This window comes from Kickxella alabastrina (assembly GCF_025024165.1).
Source record: "Kickxella alabastrina strain RSA 675 chromosome Unknown BX661scaffold_4, whole genome shotgun sequence".
Lineage (NCBI taxonomy): Eukaryota > Fungi > Kickxellomycota > Kickxellomycetes > Kickxellales > Kickxellaceae > Kickxella > Kickxella alabastrina.
The window spans coordinates 888,787-907,277 of record NW_026251475.1 but is presented as its reverse complement, the minus strand read 5'-3'; the positions used below and the strand labels follow the sequence as shown (position 1 = coordinate 907,277).

Here is an 18,491-nt window from a genome sequence, read left to right as displayed (position 1 = left end):
AACAAAACGAGGTATATTTTATTAAACGTGTTTAAAGAAGCTTGTGAAAAAATTAAATGAATGGTGGTGGTAGTGGTGGTGGATTATTGATACAACGGCGACGTAGGTAAAGTCATTTCATTTTTGGATGGGGAAAAATGAGCTCTCTGTTTCGCCAATGGGTTTCCATAAAAAATATAACTTAGTGGCCAACGATGTGGATAGTTTGGTAACTAGACGAAGCAGCAGGAACAACACGGTGATCGCCAAAGTTAGCAGCGGCATGCATGGAGTCAGCAGCAATGGCCTTTTCGTGGATCTTCTCGATAGCAATGTCCTCGTTAAACGTGATGTCACCGACAAAGGTGTCAACGGGAATATGCTCGAAGGAGCTCGTGACAGAGCCCATGCTGGATACACGCGGAGTATGAGCGAGGAAGCTGCGCTTAGCAAACTTTAAGGGCGACTGCTGGCTGAGCTTGGATGTGGTCTTGAACATGCTATACATTTTGAAAGTTATTTGTTATTCAATCTTTTGACGTTTGAGACTAGATTAGATTGGAATGGATATGTGTAGAACACAGCTGTTTTTTTTTATAAAAGGTGCTTTGGAAATGGTGGTGGTTGAAAAAGCGAGGTAGGTTGGTAAGAGAAACTGGCAAGGGTGTTTTTTGTGGTGGCCAGAACGGCGCTTTTATACGAAAAATAAAAGTTGGCATCCACATTCATCTGCATCAATTTCATCCTCACCACCAGCACTTCACGCTGCCTGTGTCTTGAAGCAAGTAAAGAGAGACAAAAAATACTTGAAAAAGAGGGGATACAGAAGGGGGGGGGTTCGCAACCAAGAGGGGAAGCGGCAGAAGGGGGTGGTTAGTGACTGCAGGCATGCGGATTATAAAAATACATTTTCTTCCCTTCTGTTTTTTTGTTTAGCAAGCTAGAGGATTTTTGTCCTTCCCTGTTTCTAGACTTTTGTTTTATTGGCGGAACGTGCGTCCATTTTTGGTATTTCAACAAAAAAACTACGAGTCACAAGCTTAAAATATATTATTTTCACGTTCCTAAGGAAATAATACCTTGTGTAAATATGCTCTATCATGAGCTAATCTTGTGAAAAAATAATGCAGTGGACTTTGTTTATCATATGGTGGTGGCCAATGCTTTTCGGGCATGCTGCTTTTGGTCCGCGTTTTTCTTCAATTTTTTCACAGCCCATTTTTGGAAATGCAGAAAACAGGCATCCCTGAGCCAGCACAGCCAGAGCCAGAGCCAGAGCCAGAGCCAGAATAATAAAAAGAACGGGGGAAAAGAGTGTCATTTTCTTTTCAATTTTTCAATTTTTTCCGTGAACGAAAAAAGTATTAATTTAGAACCAGCATGGCAAGATTGATTGGATGAAAGGGGATGGCTTCGAGCGGGTTTTGAGGACGACCGACAATACAAGTATGCATACAATCTGATATTGCATCAAACTGCGCTGGTCCACTGTCCCCCTCCTCCCGCCCATCAAGGTGACTGTTTTTCTTCTTGTGTACATATTATCTGGGCTGTACGCTTCTTAAAGATTTCTCCACGTTTGGAAGCACTAAAGGCCAAAACCGCCACGTGTTGTTTTTTATTTTTCATTCTGAACTTGGAAGCCATTTGGCAGTATAGAATACTGCATGCATATCTTATTTTCCGGAAATAACTTGTTCCATACAGAATCTCCCCACTCTCAAAATCTCAACACTGCTCCTCCCCCCCCCCCCCCGTCTTTTGGCAATAAAATTGAAAAGTGGAACGATGCTGACCTTTTTCCTAGCCCACAGATATACTACACGTGTACAAATGGTATGCAAATTGGAATAGCTTTTCCATCGATTGTGCTTTTTTATTTTTATTTATTTGATTAGAAGGAAAATTCCCAGAATGCCACATAGCGCCACTGCCAATACTGGTGTTTTTTACTCAATTTTTTTCTCACAGATGATCCATTAGAGAACTGCAGGTCATACCTTTTTATTTCCCGTCATCAGCGGTCATTGGCCAGGTATACTCCGTTGTCGGCCCTTTCCTGCAAAAAAACACGCTTTTGTTGGCAGCGACCTCGTGTCTCGCTGCATCTTATTCACTTTTTTGATTATATTTTATTTGCTGTCACAAGGATGCAACAAACAAAAAAGATAAATTGCCCGACAGAAAACGAATCAGTGGGTGGCCTGTTCGCGGATATTACACATGCACATTTGCGTGGGCAAATAGGACAAACAACATATTGATCACATTTGCATATGTCAGGCATATACAGTGCAATAAATCAATTGAATGCGTTGATTGCATTTCGTTTGCTTAAATTGAAAAATATATTTTCATGTCGCGGGTTTTTTATTTTGTGCAATTCAAAAACATTGCAGCATCCACACAGTGCAGCCAAAAATAAAAATATGGGCTATTTTATTGTTTTTTAAAGGCGTTGGTGAAGTTGCTTCTATAGAATGTGCCACATAAAAAGACGCTTGCATTTAATTTCGTCTATCAACAGAACATTCTCATAAACTTTTTTTTACTATCAGTGGCATTACTGATCTGCATTTGCAAATGCTGCTGCTGTTTATTAGTCGCAAATACAGCGCAAATAGAATTCACAAATATAAAATTAAATATTACAGCACGCGTGTGTTGTGACATTAAAATAAGCCCAGGCGGAAAAAAAAACCTATTCTTTGTCAAGCGCAATCACAGCACCCAAAGCACCTAGTATTGATGTGTTTTGCGGGAAAAGCGACTGCACTTTCCCAGCAGACCAAAACATCACGGCCCTCGCTACAGCATCTTGTATAATCCCCGACGCATCGCCCATTGCACCCTGGCTATTTGCTGATCCACTCTGGAAAAATCCGCCTGTAAACCATACCGATTGAGCGCCTGTCAGCCGGGCCTGGAATACTGCTAGTTGTCCGAGATTGTTGGTGATCATGCGAAGCAACGCGGCGACAATGTCGGCGTCTGAAAGATTAGGCGAGTCCAGCTTGCCCAAGAAGCCAGCGACCAGGTCGGGCGGCATACCGATCTCCTTGCTCGTCTCTATACCGTAAATGTCGCCAACCAGCGTATCCGCGCTGCCTGCATCGCCACTTGTATGTGCGGCCATCACGGCACTGTCAAAATTGGTGTATTTTGTCAGCCGCTTGACCAAGCCCCAGAAGGTCGCACCCCCGAGCCCACTTCCACTGACCCGCTCAAACTCGCCCTGCTCGTCGACACTTATCAGAGACACGCCCGTGCCAACGTTGCAGATAAGCGCCGGATATTCCACTTTACCATTGCTTGCGCCGCTCTGCAAGACATCAAACCGCCAGCCGCCCGCCACAGCCTTGAGCTCATTGACCATGTCCATTTCTACGTGCAGCTTGTCCGCAAGTTTGCTTTGGAATTTGTGCGCACCACCGCCGGTTGCCGCAATGTAAATCTTCGTCCTCTGAGTCACTTCTCCATGTGACAGGACTATCTTGTCGATTACTTGTTCAAGATCGCTAGTCGGAAATACAAGGACACGCAAAGCCGCTGCGCCCTTTTGCTGAGCACTGTCCATATTCGCAGTGTTGCCGCATTCGATTACCCGCGCTTGCCAGCCAGCCGGAAGTTTCACCTCCTCTTGCGCCTGTGGTACCTGAGCTCGAATATATGCCTCAAATGGATGCTGATCACTGTTTCCTTCTTTGGTTGTATTCTCCGAGCCCTCATCATGGCCAACCCCCGCCACGTCGTCGACCAGTACAACTAAAAAATCAATCTTATAAATACCATTTGTTTGTTGAAAAAAATGAGTGTGTATCTTGGCTTTTGATTAGGCATGTGAAGCAGTTAGTTGTAAAATAAGGGGAGGGGGGAAGGAGGCATTGTTTACATTTGCACCCCGGCCAAACTGGCTATATTATTTGATAGCATGTGCTTTTGTTTGCAAACAGCTTGTATATTTTTGGCTTACTTTTCACAAGAGAGCCGCCGATATCAATGCCGATATTCGTGCTCAGACGCTGGAAGCTGGTTGATTTAATTTTGTCCATTGTTGGCCGTCTCGGACTGTATATATATTAGTAAAAGCGTATTTATGACTAACGACAGGCAGTAGTCAAAATTAAAAAAAAAAAGTGAAAGTGAAAATAAGGGAGCTAAAAAGTTCAGTTCCTCAATCATGCCAAAAACTAAAATGTCATTTCGCAGCTGATTTGCACGCTTTCTTTCAGATGTTGTCATTGCTATCCGCTACACGCAGAGCCAATGATTAATCACCAACTTCTATGATCAAAAAATAAAAGCATGTGCTGCGCCCTTTTCAATTTTGTTTGCCGATTCTGGTTACTATTTTTCTTTCCTTCCTTGCCTACGCATACAATGAAAAAAGTAAAACAAAACATACAACCGTTGAGCAGCCTGATTATATGGAAGTAGATGTTGATGAAGACTCGTTTCATGATTATTAGCCTCGACATGCCGATTAACAGGGCATAGATGGTGGTACCATGTAGGATCAAATCAGGGGACACAATAACGACACCCTGATATACACCTTATTTCCATAATGCATATGCTTGAACATGCATATGCGAAGATCGTAGCCTTGACACGCCAAGACACCAGTCTGTCTACAGAAAAACCAGTTCTTACCAACAGAATGCACAATTGGTGAAGTGCACAATAAAGACAAGATACATATATAAGATGAGGCCAGCCCTAGTTCTACTTTTGATTCCATTGGTAATAAAAACCTTTATAAATCAACCAAACATACTTCTAACACTAGGCGACTAGTGCTTCACCCAAATCACCACCCTCTTATTATAACACAACCAAATATAATTTTCCATGCACTCGTTCGATTCTCTCTCTTCCTCTCCCCCTCACACACACACACATACCCCCTGCTACAATTATAACATCACACGTCAAATAAAATTAATACGAACCTCACTATCTAATGACCCAGCAGTTGGAGAATGTTAAAATGGGCTACAAAATTTACAACACAGACAGCAACGATGTGAGAGCTATGGATGTTATGTCTCAAGTAGACGCAGCAGCAGTGTCAGTAGCAGCGGTTGTCCATTACAATCAACAGCGCAGCTCCTCAGCCCAGCTGCCAGTTTCTGCAGCATACCTGCATAACAATCAGCAGTACTATGCCGGCCACCTCTCCAGCGTATCAACCCTTCAGTCACATAATGCAATGCCTGTCCATCCTGGTGGGGCTATTCCAGGTGACTTCAATCCAGATGGCAGCATCCCTGGCGGTATTCTGCCATACCCTGCAGCCACAGCAACGCTATCTGTGTTAACAAGTCAGCTCTACAGACAGAATCAGCCTGCCCAGTACTACTATATGCCCATATCCACTGGTCAATATTTGCACCCGTACATGTGCACTCCGCCACTCGAGGCTGCGCACGGTGCTGCTTTCCAAATCCAGACAAATAAAACCCATTCCGATTCCAACGTGGCAACAGCCATTCACTCGGTGTCAACAACACCTGCAACAGCGTCAGTTCAGGACCAATGTGCCAATACCATACTCGCCAATGGCAAGGGTAATTTTACAGACAACGCTATATCAGAGTCGCACATATCTGTAACTCACGGGAGACCAGCGTCACCAAAGCAGTCAATGATTGACACCATGTCTGATAATAACAATGATTCTGATGAAGACGCAATCGCTTTGGTAACACGTTTCAAGTCTGGTGACTCCTCAGAGCTTTGGCTTGATCTCTACAAGAATGAGGGCCAATCGGCCAATGGCTGGAGTGACAACAAGCTAGCAGCGAGACTCCAGGACCACCTGCCGCTCGAATTGGTCACGCAGCGGCAGTGGGCACTGGCAAAGGCTTGTGGCAGATGGAAGGAAGTCCAGGCATGCTTCATTGAGCAAGCGCATGAAGCCATTAACCCTTTTGAGGTGAGCAGCGATTTGCTGAGGATAATGCATAAGAACTGCCGCACATATGCGGAATATGGACACAGAGTAGCACATGCATTTTTCAGAATTTCGCCGCTAGCCTGTCCAGTTTACGAGCCGCGAGTTGTCCGGTAACTGCATCTTACCCATGCGCAATCCAGCTCGAGCAAAAAGGTTTTCCCACGACAGGCCGCAAAATAATGAAGTGGGCTGAGAAGAGCCCGGAGGCTCGCGAAATACCGGCTGTAACCCGGACGTCAACAAAGCGACAACGCGAGAAATACATGTCCGAAGAAGAAATGCAATCGGACCACTACGAAAGTTCGCACCACAGCCCGTCGCCATCGCCATCGCCATCTGAACACTCACTACGCCTGATGCCCGAACCCGACATATCACCCATTGTGTTTCCCTCGCCCTATGCTTCTGAGAGCAGTATCCAGTGCAAGTATTGTCGGCAGTTTGTCCACAAAATTCGGGATTGCCCTGACAAAGACTGTAAAGCCTCTTGATTTTACCGCAGCGGGATCCAGTTTGTTGGAATATCGCATGCATTAAGGACGAGGCTTGCCAACCAGCTGCGCATTAGTGACCGGCGCAAGTTGCGGCGCAAGTGAATGGCATATTTCTATGTTTTTTGTTTACTTTAACAAAGTTTAAAAAAAGAGAAAAATATTATCTACAATTTGTCTAACAGCTTTATCGTCATCATGTCTGGCACTACACCTCTCTTCATCAGCCAGGCAACAATCTTGTAGTGCTTTTTTTGCACAGCATATCTTAGAGCCAGTGGTGTGAGCGGTGCGCCGGTCTTGACCAAGCGCCTAATTACAGGAAGATGGCCGTATACCACAGCCATCAACAGCGCCTTGTTGTCACGGCCGACCTGAGGATCCGCACCTCGCTTCAACAGCATCCTCACCAAGGTCAAGTTCCCAGCCTTAGCGGATAACAAAAGCCCTGTATTTCCACGCGCACCTTTGACCGACAACTTCATTGACAACAAACACTTGACAATATCAAACCGCACTTGGTTGCTGTCGTTTTGTATATTCGCGCGCTTTTGCTTTTTGGACAAATTGATATTCACCGGCATCTTGCCATCAGGGTCAAAGTGAAACAATCTGTTGGGTATTTTTAAATCGCCAAGGTTGTCCGACTTCAGTCTTTTGTGCTTCCCATTGTGCTTTGGCACGAGTTCCGCTTCATTTTTAATGATCTGATCTAGCAATTCGACGCTGAGAAACTTGTACGGAAGGGCACTGGCAATTACCTGCGTTTTTTCCCACATGCCCTTTTGTCGCACAAACTTGTAGCATATTCGCGGGGTTGTTTTCCGGAGACAGATGTATGTCCAGCGACATACGGTCACTAATGACTCGTTGGCTGAGATAATTAGAAGCTGGGTCAGCAGCTCGTACGGAAGGTCCGTGAGCTTGGCCATTGGCCTCAAGTAGTAGAAAACAAGACTGTAGAGCGAAATGCACAAATATGCATAAATATATGAATTGAAGCAAAAAATAAAATGAAAAAAAATACTTTTGAAAAAGAAAAAAGAAAACCCAAAAAAATTTTGAAGTGGCTTTCCATTGTGCGAATTGTTCATGACAAAAAATTAAATCAGTATTGAATCTACAACCCCCAAAATCGATGCGGCGATCACCCGGATCAAAGACTGGCTCAAATCGATACTGAGCTGGAGTGGCAGAAACGTGTGCACTGGGCATCCAATGGCGCAATGCGTATAACAAATATTCTAATATTCTAATATTGAATATTGATCAAAATGCACAGCTTTGCGAAATCGGTTGACAAGACCTTTATTGCTATTTGAAAACTGTGCACCTTATGGCTTTCGCATGATTGCACAACTTATTTTGATTTAATACAAACTTATTGCACATAGCAAATGTATAGCCATCAATATTAATTTTGATACGAAGACAAACACTTGGCAGGTATATAGATGCGGTCATGGAAACAATTTAATTAAATGAACGTATAAGTTTTTAGTATGATCATAGCGCTCAATAGTATCTTAAAATTTGGATTAAAATAACAATAATAGACTGCAGTTTAACACCCAGGGAACCAATGACCTATGGCATTGGTGCAGCTGTGGCTTCGGGCTTCTGGTTTTCAGTCTTGTCATCAATGCGCATGCCAGCAGTCATGTCTTTGAGATCCTCGGGGCTTGAAGACGGCGAAGCCGGAGCAGGCGTGACAGCAGGCTGCGGCGGAGAAGGGAGTGGTGAAGGGGCTGATAAGGAAGTGCGCTCTGTATCACCAGGCGGCAGCTGGTGCGTCTGCTTACTATCAGCATCAGTGATGGCATCAGTGGGCTCCGGTTGATTTTCAGCGGGATTTTCATGCGCAGTCTGAGGCTCAGGAGCAGAGTTGACCTCATCTACCAGTGACTCGGACTTGCCGGCAACAAATTTTGCGGGAATATTATCAAGGCCAATGCGCTCAGCAAGAACCCTGGGAGTGTTGGCCTTGCTCACCACAACAAACTTTTGCTTAGTATCTTCTGACAGCCAGAGACAAACAATGTTGAAAATGGTTTCACCCCAGCCAGGAACATTAGCGAAGATCTTGACTGCCAGGGTCTCTGGATAATTGTCCGACATCAGCTGGATTGTTGCCCTTGATGCCGCCTTGGCATCCTTGTCGTAGCTGAAAAGTCCCACACCGTCGTAGTCATGTACCTGGACCATATCAGCAACGTCGACAAAGTCGAGCTTGCGCATGCCACGCTCATGCAGCTGCACCCGCCATCTCAGGAAGCGGATCAGGTCGCCAAACACTAGAGCATTGTCCAAGTTGCCATATGTGTTGTACGTGACTGGCCGGCCTTCGCCGTCATGACCGTAGACATAGCCAACCTGGCCGAAAACGTCCTCAGGAAACTCCTCCTCCAAGATTCTGTCAACGCGGAACTCGGCGCGCCACATCAAAGTGCTCTTCAGCATATTGGCGGCAAGTTCTACGTCATTGTTGCGGGCCTTGATAAACTTGTTCAAAATGACATCGATGCGCAGATCGTGCGAGTCCGCAGCAGCCTCGGGTGTCGGAACAAGGGGGACACCCCATATTGAGGAGCTGACGGGTAATTCAGACGCTTCCTCGGCCTCGCGGACAATGCTGGGCAGCTGCTTGCGCAGCTTGGCAATGAGCTGGCTCTGGCTGTCAGTGAAGTGCTGGGCCTTGCCGACCTCAGTCGCAGCGGGGGTGATGGTGGTATCTGCCATTATGGAAGTGTAGAGCTAGCACAAGTTATTATTATGAGATGAATTAAAAAACAGTATTAGGGCTGGCAACAAAAAAGTAATAAAAAACCAAACGAACAAACGAATGAAAAGGAAGGGAAAGGAAAAGAAAGGCCAAGGAATGGAAGGGGAAAGAAGGAGTCCAGCGCGAGCAAGTATCACTGGACCAGAAAAAAACAGCAACATCATTCTCAAACTAATAGACATCATTCGGATTAGGCGCCAAACACACACATAAACACACAATGTGCCCGGTCTGTTATATTGATGCATTTCGCCCCGTGGTCTTGCATTTGGCAATACAGAAAAGGGAATATGGACAACAAACACGGATTTAATTATTCTATAATATTCAAATCAAGTTTTTGCTTCGGGCCTTGTCGAGCGACCTTTGGCGCTGGGCAGCGCGCTTGGCCTTCTTCCCCTGGTTCTTGCTCAGCGGCGGCTCTTCCAGATTGGCTTTGAAATGATTGGCAATGGATTTCTCGTCGAGGTCGTCCAGACACAACCGGCCAAACAGACCCTGGCGGTATGTCCGGAGGAAGTAATGCAGCGTTTTGTCCACGTCAATTTCGCCGCCATGCCGCAGAGCGCCGATCTTTTTGGCCAGCTGCTCGACTAGAGTATTCACGTCATCCGTGGGCTCGTCGATCCCAAGCACCGCGCAATAGCTATAGTGTTAATTAATTTGATGGCTTATCTGATGCTGGATTAGATACAAATGTTGCTTTTGGGCATAATTTCGGAAACTGTGATGATCATAATGAAAATAATGAAAAAATACAACTTACTCCAAATGATCCATGCGGTTGAGTCGGAAGAGCAGGTAGTCTGCAAGCACGCTCTCGTCGGCAATGTTGTCCTTTATTCCACCTACAAATAAAAATAAAAATACAATGCAAATGATGTTCAATGACAAATTATAAATATGAGCGTTAACAAATTAATACTGGCGTGGGTTATTTCTATCTTTTAGCAGCATTCGAGGGACATGTTCAATTGCACCGTTGCACCGGTTGTCTTGGATTTTTCTTTCCAATTCTTACCTGAAAGTGCGACCTTAATTGCGGTCAGCGGATCGGGGATATGGGGCATCATTACGCCCGGAGTATCCAGCAGATACACGACCGGTGACTCCAGCACTTTGATCTTGCTGCTCATAGCTCTGGTGACGCCAGGTTTTGCGCCGGTGCTCGCAGCCTTGCCCTTGTTAATTCCGACTCTGCGCAGCGCATTGATCAAGGATGATTTGCCAACATTCGGCATTCCCACGACCATGACTGAAAACTGCGGGTATTTGACCGGGTCGCTGCGAGCGATATCCGTAGCAGCATTCAGAATCTGCCGGACAGTGTTGTTGACGGTGGTGTCGGTAAAGATAGCGCGCTGGTTGCGCTTTGCCATCTCGCGGCTCACGATGTTCTGGATGTTAAGGGGTGCCAAATCAGCCTTGTTGTAAACCACAAGGCGGGGCTTGCCGCAGATTATCTTCTCAAACTGCGAATTGATGGAGGAAAGCGGAATGCGGGCATCGCGGGTCTCGACTATGAGGTCGACGGTGCGCATTTGGTCCTGCATCTGCTTGATGCCTTTGGCCATGTGCCCGGGAAACCAATTGATGGTCTTTTCGTTGGTGAACTGCGTGCGCGTCAGATTGAGAATTCCCTTCAGCGCCGACATGTTAAATGTGTGTGTGTGTTTTATAATTGATCCGCAAAGGGCTTGAGATTCAACAATGGACGAGCGAGCATATAAAATGAAAAGTTTAAAATCGATGCAATCTGTCCAGGCGCACTCTTTTTTCTTACATACGCGCTATTCATAATATGAAGAAAATAAAATATGGGTTGGTATATTTAATATTGCGCACTACCTACGCTGACTTGCGGTGGATCCAACGGAAGTACCTCTTCCAGACGCCCGGGCCGTCGGCAGGGAAAATCTCAACATCACCGGCACGCTCCAGCTCAATCAGCGTTCCTGAGACCAGATCAATGTCCATGAGCTTGACCCACTTCGTCTTCTTGTAATACTTCCATCCAAGCCAAAAGATCAAGAACAGCGGAATCGCCAGGTATGTGGAGACGAACGACAGTGCATCAAACGTGGGCCAGATGGTGCCGTAACCCTGGCCGATAATAATGATGATGAGCAGGCAGCATGCGTAGATGGGACCAAAGGGGAACAATGAGGCCATGTATGGCAGATCATCAAGGTCATAGCCCTGGGCAACATATGCACGGCGGAAGCGCCAGTGGCACAGGGCAATACCAACCCAGAAGCCCATCCCCGAGAGACCCGACAGGTTGATGAGGAACAAGTACACCTTCTGGTTGCCTGCAAGCGAGATGCAGAAAATAATGGTTGACCACAGCGTAGTAAACACAAGAGCCCACAGGGGCACGCCATTCTTGGTGATCATGCGGAACAACCGCGGCGCCTTGCCCTCGTTGGCCAACACCCACAGCACGCGCGTGCTGGCGTACAAGCCCGAATTTCCGGCCGACAGAATAGTGACAAGCACAACGGCGTTCATAATGTGGGCAGCCCAGTCAGCACCAGCCTTCTGGAACACCAGGGTAAAGGGGGAAATGGCAATGTCACTGACACCAACTGCGTTGACCAGGTTCTCGTCGTTGTTGGGAATGATCAAACCGATAATCAAAACCGACGAGATGTAGAAAAATAGGATGCGCCAGAACACTGAGCGGATTGCCCGTGGAACATCGCGCCGCGGGTTAGCGCTCTCGCCGACAGTGACGCCAACGATCTCTGTGCCCTGGAATGAGAACGCCGCGACAATGCACGCCTTGAGGATGCCCACAATATGGTCCTTGAAGGGCGCACCTTCGACGTGCCAGTTGCGCGCGCCGATAAAATCGCCGCCAGTAACACCAGTGATTGTGAGAATTCCAACGATAATGAAGATAAACACTGTCAGCACCTTGAGCGCGGCCATCCAAAACTCAGACTCGCCGTAGCCCTTGACCGAGATTGCATTGAGGAGGAAAATCACGACCAGCACGATAAGGCTCCAGATGACGCCCGTCAGGTTTGGAAGCCAGAACTGCACAATCATACCGCAAGCTACTAGCTCAGACCCCACTGTCAACATCCACGAGTACCAGTAGTTCCACCCAAAGGCAAACCCCAAGGCCGGATCCAGGAACCGCGCTCCAAAGTGATTAAATGGGTCGGATGTCGGGATAAATGTCGACATCTCGCCCAACGACGTGCAGATGAAAAACACCATAGAGCCTATAAACAGAAACGCAACCAGAGATCCTGCGGGTCCAGCCGACGCCAGCGTGGAGCCGCTACCGATGAACAGACCCGTGCCGATGGTGCCACCGATAGCGATCATGCCCATTTGTCGGCCTTTAAGCTTTCGCTGCAACTTTGGCTGATGATTCTCGGTCGCCTCTTTGCTGCCGATAGAAGGTTTTCCCCTGAAGCTGCTGCCTTCGGACAAATCGGCAAAGTCGCCCTGGTTGGTTTGATGTGCCGACGAGTTCAACGGTGCGCGGTAGTGCACGCTCGATGTCGACGACTCAGCTTCGGCAATTTGGGACGGCATTGTTATTTCAACAGTATTGTCCGCGCGTTAAAATTAGCGTTCGGAACCGTGGCGCTTTTGTTTTGTAATAAATCTGCTCCCTTCTAAGTTGATGATATACAGTATAAAATATGTCAAAATAAAAATACGCAATAAAAAATTCCGTCTAATATTTGGACAAGAAAAAGTGAGATAAAAGAGGGAAAAGAGAAACCCAATACTGAAAATTGGCAGTAGTATTTCACTGTCACACGGTATCAGAAAAAGTTATTATTGTTGTTTGTCGCCGCGAGTGTTCTTCACATTTTGACTGTTCAAAAAATTATGCTTGATTCATCACTACACTCTAAAAATTTTGTCAGTTCACTCAAAGTGTTACCAAAGTTTAGGTTGCAACACACACAATCCGTACATCCATAAAATTTATTTTGTCAAACCAGACTCTATTTGGTAGGATGTAATTTCCAAATATGTAATGTTTTTATGATAATGACCAAAAGAGGAAATATCTAATCAATATTTTTTGCTTGCTATTAATGTCTTCCTTTCTTGAAAAATCGCTCAACAAAAAAATAGTACTGAAAACTCTAACAGCAAACAGCGACACAACATATCCAATGTGCCTCATGTCTTGTTTTGTTTCAGCCTCTTTATCCGAAAATATAAATGAAAAACATTGCTTAGACAAGCACTGATTTCGGCAGCATTCATCTCACTTGATCACAACCGCACCGCCGGCGACACGGCATGGCATTTATGTTTGGAGGTTCACATACAAAGTTAAACGTGGTGGTTATGCCTTTTTTGGGGGAGGTGCTAATGTTGCTGATAATGAAAAGCCGAAATTTCTAAATATGGAAACTTCATGTGCTAATATGGACTAATGGAGGCTAATATGACCAGCCCGAACCTCCGCATGCACTCAAACAAAACAAAAGAAAAAAGAAAAAAGCTAAAGAAGGCTGCTCTGCGTGAATAGATGGACGTATTGGTATGCGGTGTGGCGATCGGTCATCCGGCAAGGATCCAGCGATGCCCTGCGATAGTCAACGCCGTTGTTGGTGTCTACCTGTGCGTCTGGCGGCAAAATCATAACGAGAAGTTCGCGCATCAGCCCCCTGGTTTGTTCGGGATTTGAGCACGGCAAGTAATTGATTTCAATAACCAGCCCCTTGTAACTCGTTCCCACCATTAGGTTCCCCGTGCGAATAACCCAATCGTCGCCCTCGTAGCTGTAACCTTCGATGCGCGCAGATTGCCGCGGCGTCCACAGGTTCTTGAGCCGCAGAACGACGGACTCCATCTCCGGCTCTGCCTCGACCACAACGCGGTTGCTGGCCATTACGAAAAACTGCCTCCTTTGTGCGCCCTGGCCGCGAGCCACAAGGTACATGGATTGGTCCGAGGCTGTGCCGCGTGCCTCGGTACGTGTTGTTTCGGTGTCGCTCGATACTTTAAGCCCTTGGAGCTCGACAAAGTTGTGCTGCGAGTGGAATAGCCGCGTGTCCATGCTCCATCTTCCCTTGAGTGTGGCGCGCAGGCCGCGCAAAAGCCGCTCTTGGAGCAGGCCCAATGATGCTGTGCCCTGTGCGTCCTTCCACCACAGTACCCATGTTGACCCAGCCATAGTGACTACTTGTTATTTTGTTATATATGTATGTGTAATAGAGTCGAGAGCCCGGGGGAAAATATAGTAGAGAAAATGATGTTTGACATACGGTTCATTATTTTGGATGACGACTGGAGTCTTTGCAGCGTGTGTTGTGCGCTTGATTGGTATCGTCGGCATTTTGGGATTGTTGGATTTAATTTGTTGGATCGAGATTATAATCACTGGAAGTGTGTCGAGAAAAAAAAGCAGGCAAAAAAAATTGTTTCCCAGAAATAAAGTGTAGATTTTACATTTCTCCCTTTTTTTGTTTGACAGCCTTGTTTGAATCGACCTCTACTCTAATTTCAATACTTGTATAATCCCAAAAAGCGCTTGCAATGTCAGAAGCTGCAGCGATAAACACGGCTGATACAGCCGTTATAGATACCACAGCGTTCCTTGTGCCCGAACAGCAGGAGCAGCAGGAGCAGGAGCAGAGCTCTCAGGCTGGTGATATCACACAAGAGACAGCGCCGGCCGAGTCTGCCACCGTCGACACCACGCAAAAGAAAAAGAAGAAGAAGAAGAAGAAGAGCAAGTTCATTGGAGTGGACCAAAACGACGGCAAGCCTGTAGTCACCCTGGTCGTCGACACCAACCCCTTTGTCAAGGGCCTGCCGCTAGATCACATTGCAACCAAGTTTGTCACCGCCCCGGATGTTGTCCGAGAGCTCCGCAGCAGGGCTTCCAAGGACCGGTTTGAGGCGCTTGAGCTGAAGTTTGGCGTTGATATTCTGACTCCCGATGCCGAGAGCATGCAGGCCGTCTGCGACTTTGCCAAGAAGACCGGAGACTTTTCCACTTTGGCTCTGGCTGATCTCAGGGTTATCGCCTTGGCATTCATGCTGGAGAAGAAGGCCAACGGCATGCGCCACTTGAGGCTGGAGCCCGTTGGCGACCAGCCAAACATTTCGGATCGCAAGATGCTGGAGTCAGCTGAGATTGCTGGTAGCAACGAACCCGGCCACGATGACGAGATTGTTGCGGGCGAGCAGGCTGGCGAGCCACATGTCGAGCAGCCTATGAAGCTTGCCGAGGCTGAGATTCAGCAGAGCATGGAGCAGCTGAATATTGATGCTGCGACTACTGCAGATATCGCTGAGACCAACGAGCAGACAGAAACCCCTGAGATCTTCGAGAGCATCGATGCCATTGAGCCCACTCAGCAGACAGAGACCGCCGGGGAAGGCGCTGTCGCCGCCGATGCTGGTTCCGAAGTGCTCCAGAGCGTTGCCAACGACGAGTTTGATGTTGGCTCAGACGAGGAGTCTGATGAGGATGGGTTTGACGACAACTTTGGCGCCAGCGACAACAACCAGGACAGCAACAACGGCGCCGATACGGACGATGGCTGGCAGGTTGCCGGCCCAAAGAGCAAAAAGCGCGTCGAGCACGTTGACGAGTTTTTCAACGGCGGCTGGATTACACCCAAGAACGTCAAGCAGCATCTGGCGTCCACCGCCATGGGCATGAAGGAGACGCACGTGGAACAGCCCAAGCGCGTTATCAAGGTGGCCTGTGTGACGTCCGATTTTGCCATGCAGAACGTCATGCTCAAGATGGGCATCCACCTGGTCACCCCCGACGGAGTGTCAGTCAGCCGCTTGCGCACCTGGGTGCTGCGCTGCCACGCATGCTTCCACCTCACTGGCGACATGAACAAGCAGTTTTGCACGTCGTGCGGCCACGCGACGCTTAAGCGTTGCTCCGTCACCACCGGCGCGAACGGCCGCCTGCAGGTACACCTCAAGTCCAACTACCAGTACAACCTGCGCGGTACCATCTACTCTATGCCTAAGGCCCGTGGTGGCCAGCACACCCAGCGTGACATTATCACCCGTAGTGACGATCGCGCGTATGTGCGGGCGATGACTTACAAGGAGCGCATGGAATTGAAGTCGAACGCCGGTCTGGGCGGCTCCAATTCGCTGACGGATCCGGATTTCATCCCGGGTCTTCTTTTGGGAAATGCCCTGGTTGGCCACAAGGGCTTTGGCGTCCATACTGATGCCCGCGGCATGCCCATGGTCTGCCGCAACCGCAGGAACCCAAACACTGTCAAGAGAACAGGAAACCGCAAAAACAAGAGACGCGATGACTAGGCTGGATCTGCTTTACTTCAGTCAGTTATTTCGAATCCAAAAAATATTATTTTATTTTACTCTATCGCCAAATCTTTGAAACATACACTGTGCGTCTGTTTTTTTCTTCTCATCAACAAATTGCAGCAGAATGCGAAAGTGCGTTTGTATCATGCTCGCAAGCGCTTTGTCATTTCTAAGCGTGATTTCAGGTTCCTTGAAGCGCATAATCCATTACAGAATCCGGAAACACGCTCCATTCGCTTTTTTGCTTTGTTGATGTTTAGCAAAATAACAAAATAACTTGAATTTTCCTTCTATTTTATATTTTCTACTTTCTGCCTACAGTACTTGTTCAACCAGAAAAGCCATGCCACACCAGTTCTCGGTCTATTTCAAAAACAAAGGTGTCTATGTGGACTACATCCAGGACATCACTTCCATTTACACATTCGTCGATACAGTTGAGGATATCAGGGCGCATTACAACACACCTGAGGATGACACGGAAACTGCGCTGTATTACCTGAAGAAGGGCACACTCGAGATAGTCAAGGTCGATCCCCTGAAGACCCCATTGTACAATATTGCCAAGTATATGGTCAGCAAGAACAAGATATACTGGGGCAAATTCGAAACCCTGGTCTACGACTCTACTGCTCACCCTGAGGACGGTATAAATGAGGCCATTTTACCAGGCCTTCCCACTGAAGAAGATATGAGGCCTGCGTTTACACCACTGTCAGAGCCGTACCCGCAGCCGAATAAATGCCCTTGCTGCAGCCATATCTCTGCAACTGAGAGCAGTGCAAGTGTTGTAGTTGCTGATGCAGCCAACTTTTGACCTTGATGTTTTTTCTTTACTTAGTTTTGTACCAAGTTCTACATGCCATCAAAAAAATATACGGCGCACTTTTGCAATGACACACGCACACAATGTTTGCAATAAAAGTTAATGATACTTTTTGTTCATAGTGCAATTAACATACTGGCCAAAGACATTGTACATGGGTGGAGGAGCTTGGAAGAATGATGCGTGCATAGAATTTTCATTTATTGTGGGCGCCAAAAGTAATGTTTTATATTTGCAAAGGCTGCTGTTAATACTGTCATCTTTGCGGGCATTTTGTTTGCGTGTACCAAGACCAGTCATTTCGGATACTGATATGCCTAAAATGGCAAACAACAATGCTCATATGGTTTATTATTAGCTTTTAATTCGGCGCTTTAGACCTACCCCTTAGCGCACACGAGCAAGTATGTAATAGCGAGATGCAGATTGCAGGGTAAACAGCTGCGTGCCGATGCATTTAAATGTGAGGATGCTACTGCACACGCACACACTCACAAAATTAGATACCAATGCCACCAGTGCAAAATAAGCTAATTGCATGCTGACTGATGCATGGCCCCCTTTTTTCGTTGCTTTGGTTCATCCAAGCGTCTATGATTCTCACACAAAGATGCCGTTGTTTTGTTTTTGAGTTTCATTTTTGGCAGTCATTGTATTGGGAGTCACTGCTTGTTGAAAAAGAAGAAAAATCAACCGCATTATTCAAAGGTTCATTTATTACTCTGAATTAGTCACGCGTAGTATTTGAACGCTTGAATGCATGCGCACTGTTTTCGTTCATATATGGAAATTTTGGTTTACGTAAAAAGAGAAATGACAACCACCGCCACTATAAAAGCACAGTAAATTGGCGCATCAACAAAAAAAACTCTGCCTCCTTTTCTTACTGCTTTAAAAAAGTTACTCTTTACTCTATCATACGCAGCCCTGTTTTTCACTTTTTAGTCAATTTTAAACACCAATACTTTTATAATTATTTTCTTATTTTTTGTATTCAAGTAATAATGCAGCGCACGATCACCAACATGACTTTGCAAACCGCTCAAGCCGATGTCCGTCTTTGCCGGGACTACCCGTATCCTGTCATCGAGGATGATACCAAGTAACTCTCGAAAGAACGCTAACTACAGCCCTCCAACCTTGAGACGGACGATTCTATTTTTG

At 46.6% G+C, this 18,491-nt stretch overlaps 10 protein-coding genes across 10 annotated transcripts; 3 read left to right on the top strand and 7 right to left on the bottom strand.

The window, feature by feature from the left end:
• Nucleotides 1-2,680: 2,680 nt before the first annotated feature.
• BX661DRAFT_196749 (type II pantothenate kinase) lies at nucleotides 2,681-4,031 on the bottom strand (the record flags this gene model as incomplete). Its single annotated transcript, XM_051538071.1, has 2 exons — nucleotides 2,681-3,744; nucleotides 3,953-4,031. The coding sequence occupies 2 exons, from the start codon at nucleotides 4,029-4,031 to the stop codon at nucleotides 2,681-2,683; spliced, it is 1,143 nt and encodes a 380-aa protein (XP_051393962.1).
• Nucleotides 4,032-4,372: 341 nt separating this feature from the next.
• On the bottom strand, nucleotides 4,373-4,747 carry BX661DRAFT_178640 (uncharacterized protein). Its single transcript, XM_051534977.1, has one exon. The coding sequence runs from the start codon at nucleotides 4,718-4,720 to the stop codon at nucleotides 4,496-4,498; it is 225 nt and encodes a 74-aa protein (XP_051393961.1). The 5' UTR covers nucleotides 4,721-4,747; the 3' UTR covers nucleotides 4,373-4,495.
• On the top strand, nucleotides 4,732-6,539 carry BX661DRAFT_178639 (uncharacterized protein). The gene has a single exon (XM_051534976.1). It carries the CDS (start codon nucleotides 4,943-4,945, stop codon nucleotides 6,050-6,052), a length of 1,110 nt encoding a protein of 369 aa, XP_051393960.1. The 5' UTR covers nucleotides 4,732-4,942; the 3' UTR covers nucleotides 6,053-6,539.
• BX661DRAFT_178638 (uncharacterized protein) lies at nucleotides 6,536-7,443 on the bottom strand. Its single transcript, XM_051534975.1, has one exon. The coding sequence runs from the start codon at nucleotides 7,359-7,361 to the stop codon at nucleotides 6,597-6,599; it is 765 nt and encodes a 254-aa protein (XP_051393959.1). The 5' UTR covers nucleotides 7,362-7,443; the 3' UTR covers nucleotides 6,536-6,596.
• Nucleotides 7,444-7,893: 450 nt separating this feature from the next.
• Nucleotides 7,894-9,351, bottom strand: BX661DRAFT_178635 (CRAL-TRIO domain-containing protein). The gene has a single exon (XM_051534974.1). The coding sequence runs from the start codon at nucleotides 9,166-9,168 to the stop codon at nucleotides 8,017-8,019; it is 1,152 nt and encodes a 383-aa protein (XP_051393958.1). The 5' UTR covers nucleotides 9,169-9,351; the 3' UTR covers nucleotides 7,894-8,016.
• Nucleotides 9,352-9,353: 2 nt separating this feature from the next.
• BX661DRAFT_77108 (P-loop containing nucleoside triphosphate hydrolase protein) lies at nucleotides 9,354-10,955 on the bottom strand. Its single transcript, XM_051539474.1, has 3 exons — nucleotides 10,233-10,955; nucleotides 9,978-10,059; nucleotides 9,354-9,857 (listed from the first exon to the last, which is right to left on the bottom strand). Exons 1-3 carry the CDS (start codon nucleotides 10,864-10,866, stop codon nucleotides 9,539-9,541), a joined length of 1,035 nt encoding a protein of 344 aa, XP_051393957.1. The 5' UTR covers nucleotides 10,867-10,955; the 3' UTR covers nucleotides 9,354-9,538.
• Nucleotides 10,956-11,059: 104 nt separating this feature from the next.
• BX661DRAFT_193229 (putative lysine-specific permease transmembrane protein) lies at nucleotides 11,060-12,550 on the bottom strand (the record flags this gene model as incomplete). The annotated part of the gene is made up of 1 exon (XM_051537768.1): nucleotides 11,060-12,550. The coding sequence occupies one exon, from the start codon at nucleotides 12,548-12,550 to the stop codon at nucleotides 11,060-11,062; it is 1,491 nt and encodes a 496-aa protein (XP_051393956.1).
• A 736-nt stretch (nucleotides 12,551-13,286) lies between these two features.
• BX661DRAFT_178632 (mediator complex, subunit Med20) lies at nucleotides 13,287-14,500 on the bottom strand. Its single transcript, XM_051534973.1, has one exon. It carries the CDS (start codon nucleotides 14,367-14,369, stop codon nucleotides 13,695-13,697), a length of 675 nt encoding a protein of 224 aa, XP_051393955.1. The 5' UTR covers nucleotides 14,370-14,500; the 3' UTR covers nucleotides 13,287-13,694.
• A 10-nt stretch (nucleotides 14,501-14,510) lies between these two features.
• BX661DRAFT_77091 (Nin one binding Zn-ribbon like-domain-containing protein) lies at nucleotides 14,511-16,733 on the top strand. The gene has a single exon (XM_051539473.1). It carries the CDS (start codon nucleotides 14,732-14,734, stop codon nucleotides 16,493-16,495), a length of 1,764 nt encoding a protein of 587 aa, XP_051393954.1. The 5' UTR covers nucleotides 14,511-14,731; the 3' UTR covers nucleotides 16,496-16,733.
• An 18-nt stretch (nucleotides 16,734-16,751) lies between these two features.
• On the top strand, nucleotides 16,752-17,511 carry BX661DRAFT_178630 (uncharacterized protein). Its single transcript, XM_051534972.1, has one exon. The coding sequence runs from the start codon at nucleotides 16,845-16,847 to the stop codon at nucleotides 17,316-17,318; it is 474 nt and encodes a 157-aa protein (XP_051393953.1). The 5' UTR covers nucleotides 16,752-16,844; the 3' UTR covers nucleotides 17,319-17,511.
• Nucleotides 17,512-18,491: the final 980 nt, after the last annotated feature.

Bases quoted from the DNA above. Each gene is read 5' to 3' on its own strand.
- BX661DRAFT_178638 (XM_051534975.1), bottom strand. From the start codon at position 7,361: ATGGCCAAGCTCACGGACCTTCCGTACGAGCTGCTGACCCAGCTTCTA.
- BX661DRAFT_178632 (XM_051534973.1), bottom strand. From the start codon at position 14,369: ATGGCTGGGTCAACATGGGTACTGTGGTGGAAGGACGCACAGGGCACA.
- BX661DRAFT_77108 (XM_051539474.1), bottom strand. From the start codon at position 10,866: ATGTCGGCGCTGAAGGGAATTCTCAATCTGACGCGCACGCAGTTCACC. The intron at 10,060-10,232 runs GTAAGAATTGGA...TTTTATTTGTAG, and splicing joins AATTAAGGTCGCACTTTCAG to GTGGAATAAAGGACAACATT. The intron at 9,858-9,977 runs GTAAGTTGTATT...TTAACACTATAG, and splicing joins AACCGCATGGATCATTTGGA to CTATTGCGCGGTGCTTGGGA.
- BX661DRAFT_77091 (XM_051539473.1), top strand. From the start codon at position 14,732: ATGTCAGAAGCTGCAGCGATAAACACGGCTGATACAGCCGTTATAGAT.
- BX661DRAFT_178640 (XM_051534977.1), bottom strand. From the start codon at position 4,720: ATGGAATCAAAAGTAGAACTAGGGCTGGCCTCATCTTATATATGTATC.
- BX661DRAFT_178630 (XM_051534972.1), top strand. From the start codon at position 16,845: ATGCCACACCAGTTCTCGGTCTATTTCAAAAACAAAGGTGTCTATGTG.
- BX661DRAFT_178635 (XM_051534974.1), bottom strand. From the start codon at position 9,168: ATGGCAGATACCACCATCACCCCCGCTGCGACTGAGGTCGGCAAGGCC.
- BX661DRAFT_178639 (XM_051534976.1), top strand. From the start codon at position 4,943: ATGACCCAGCAGTTGGAGAATGTTAAAATGGGCTACAAAATTTACAAC.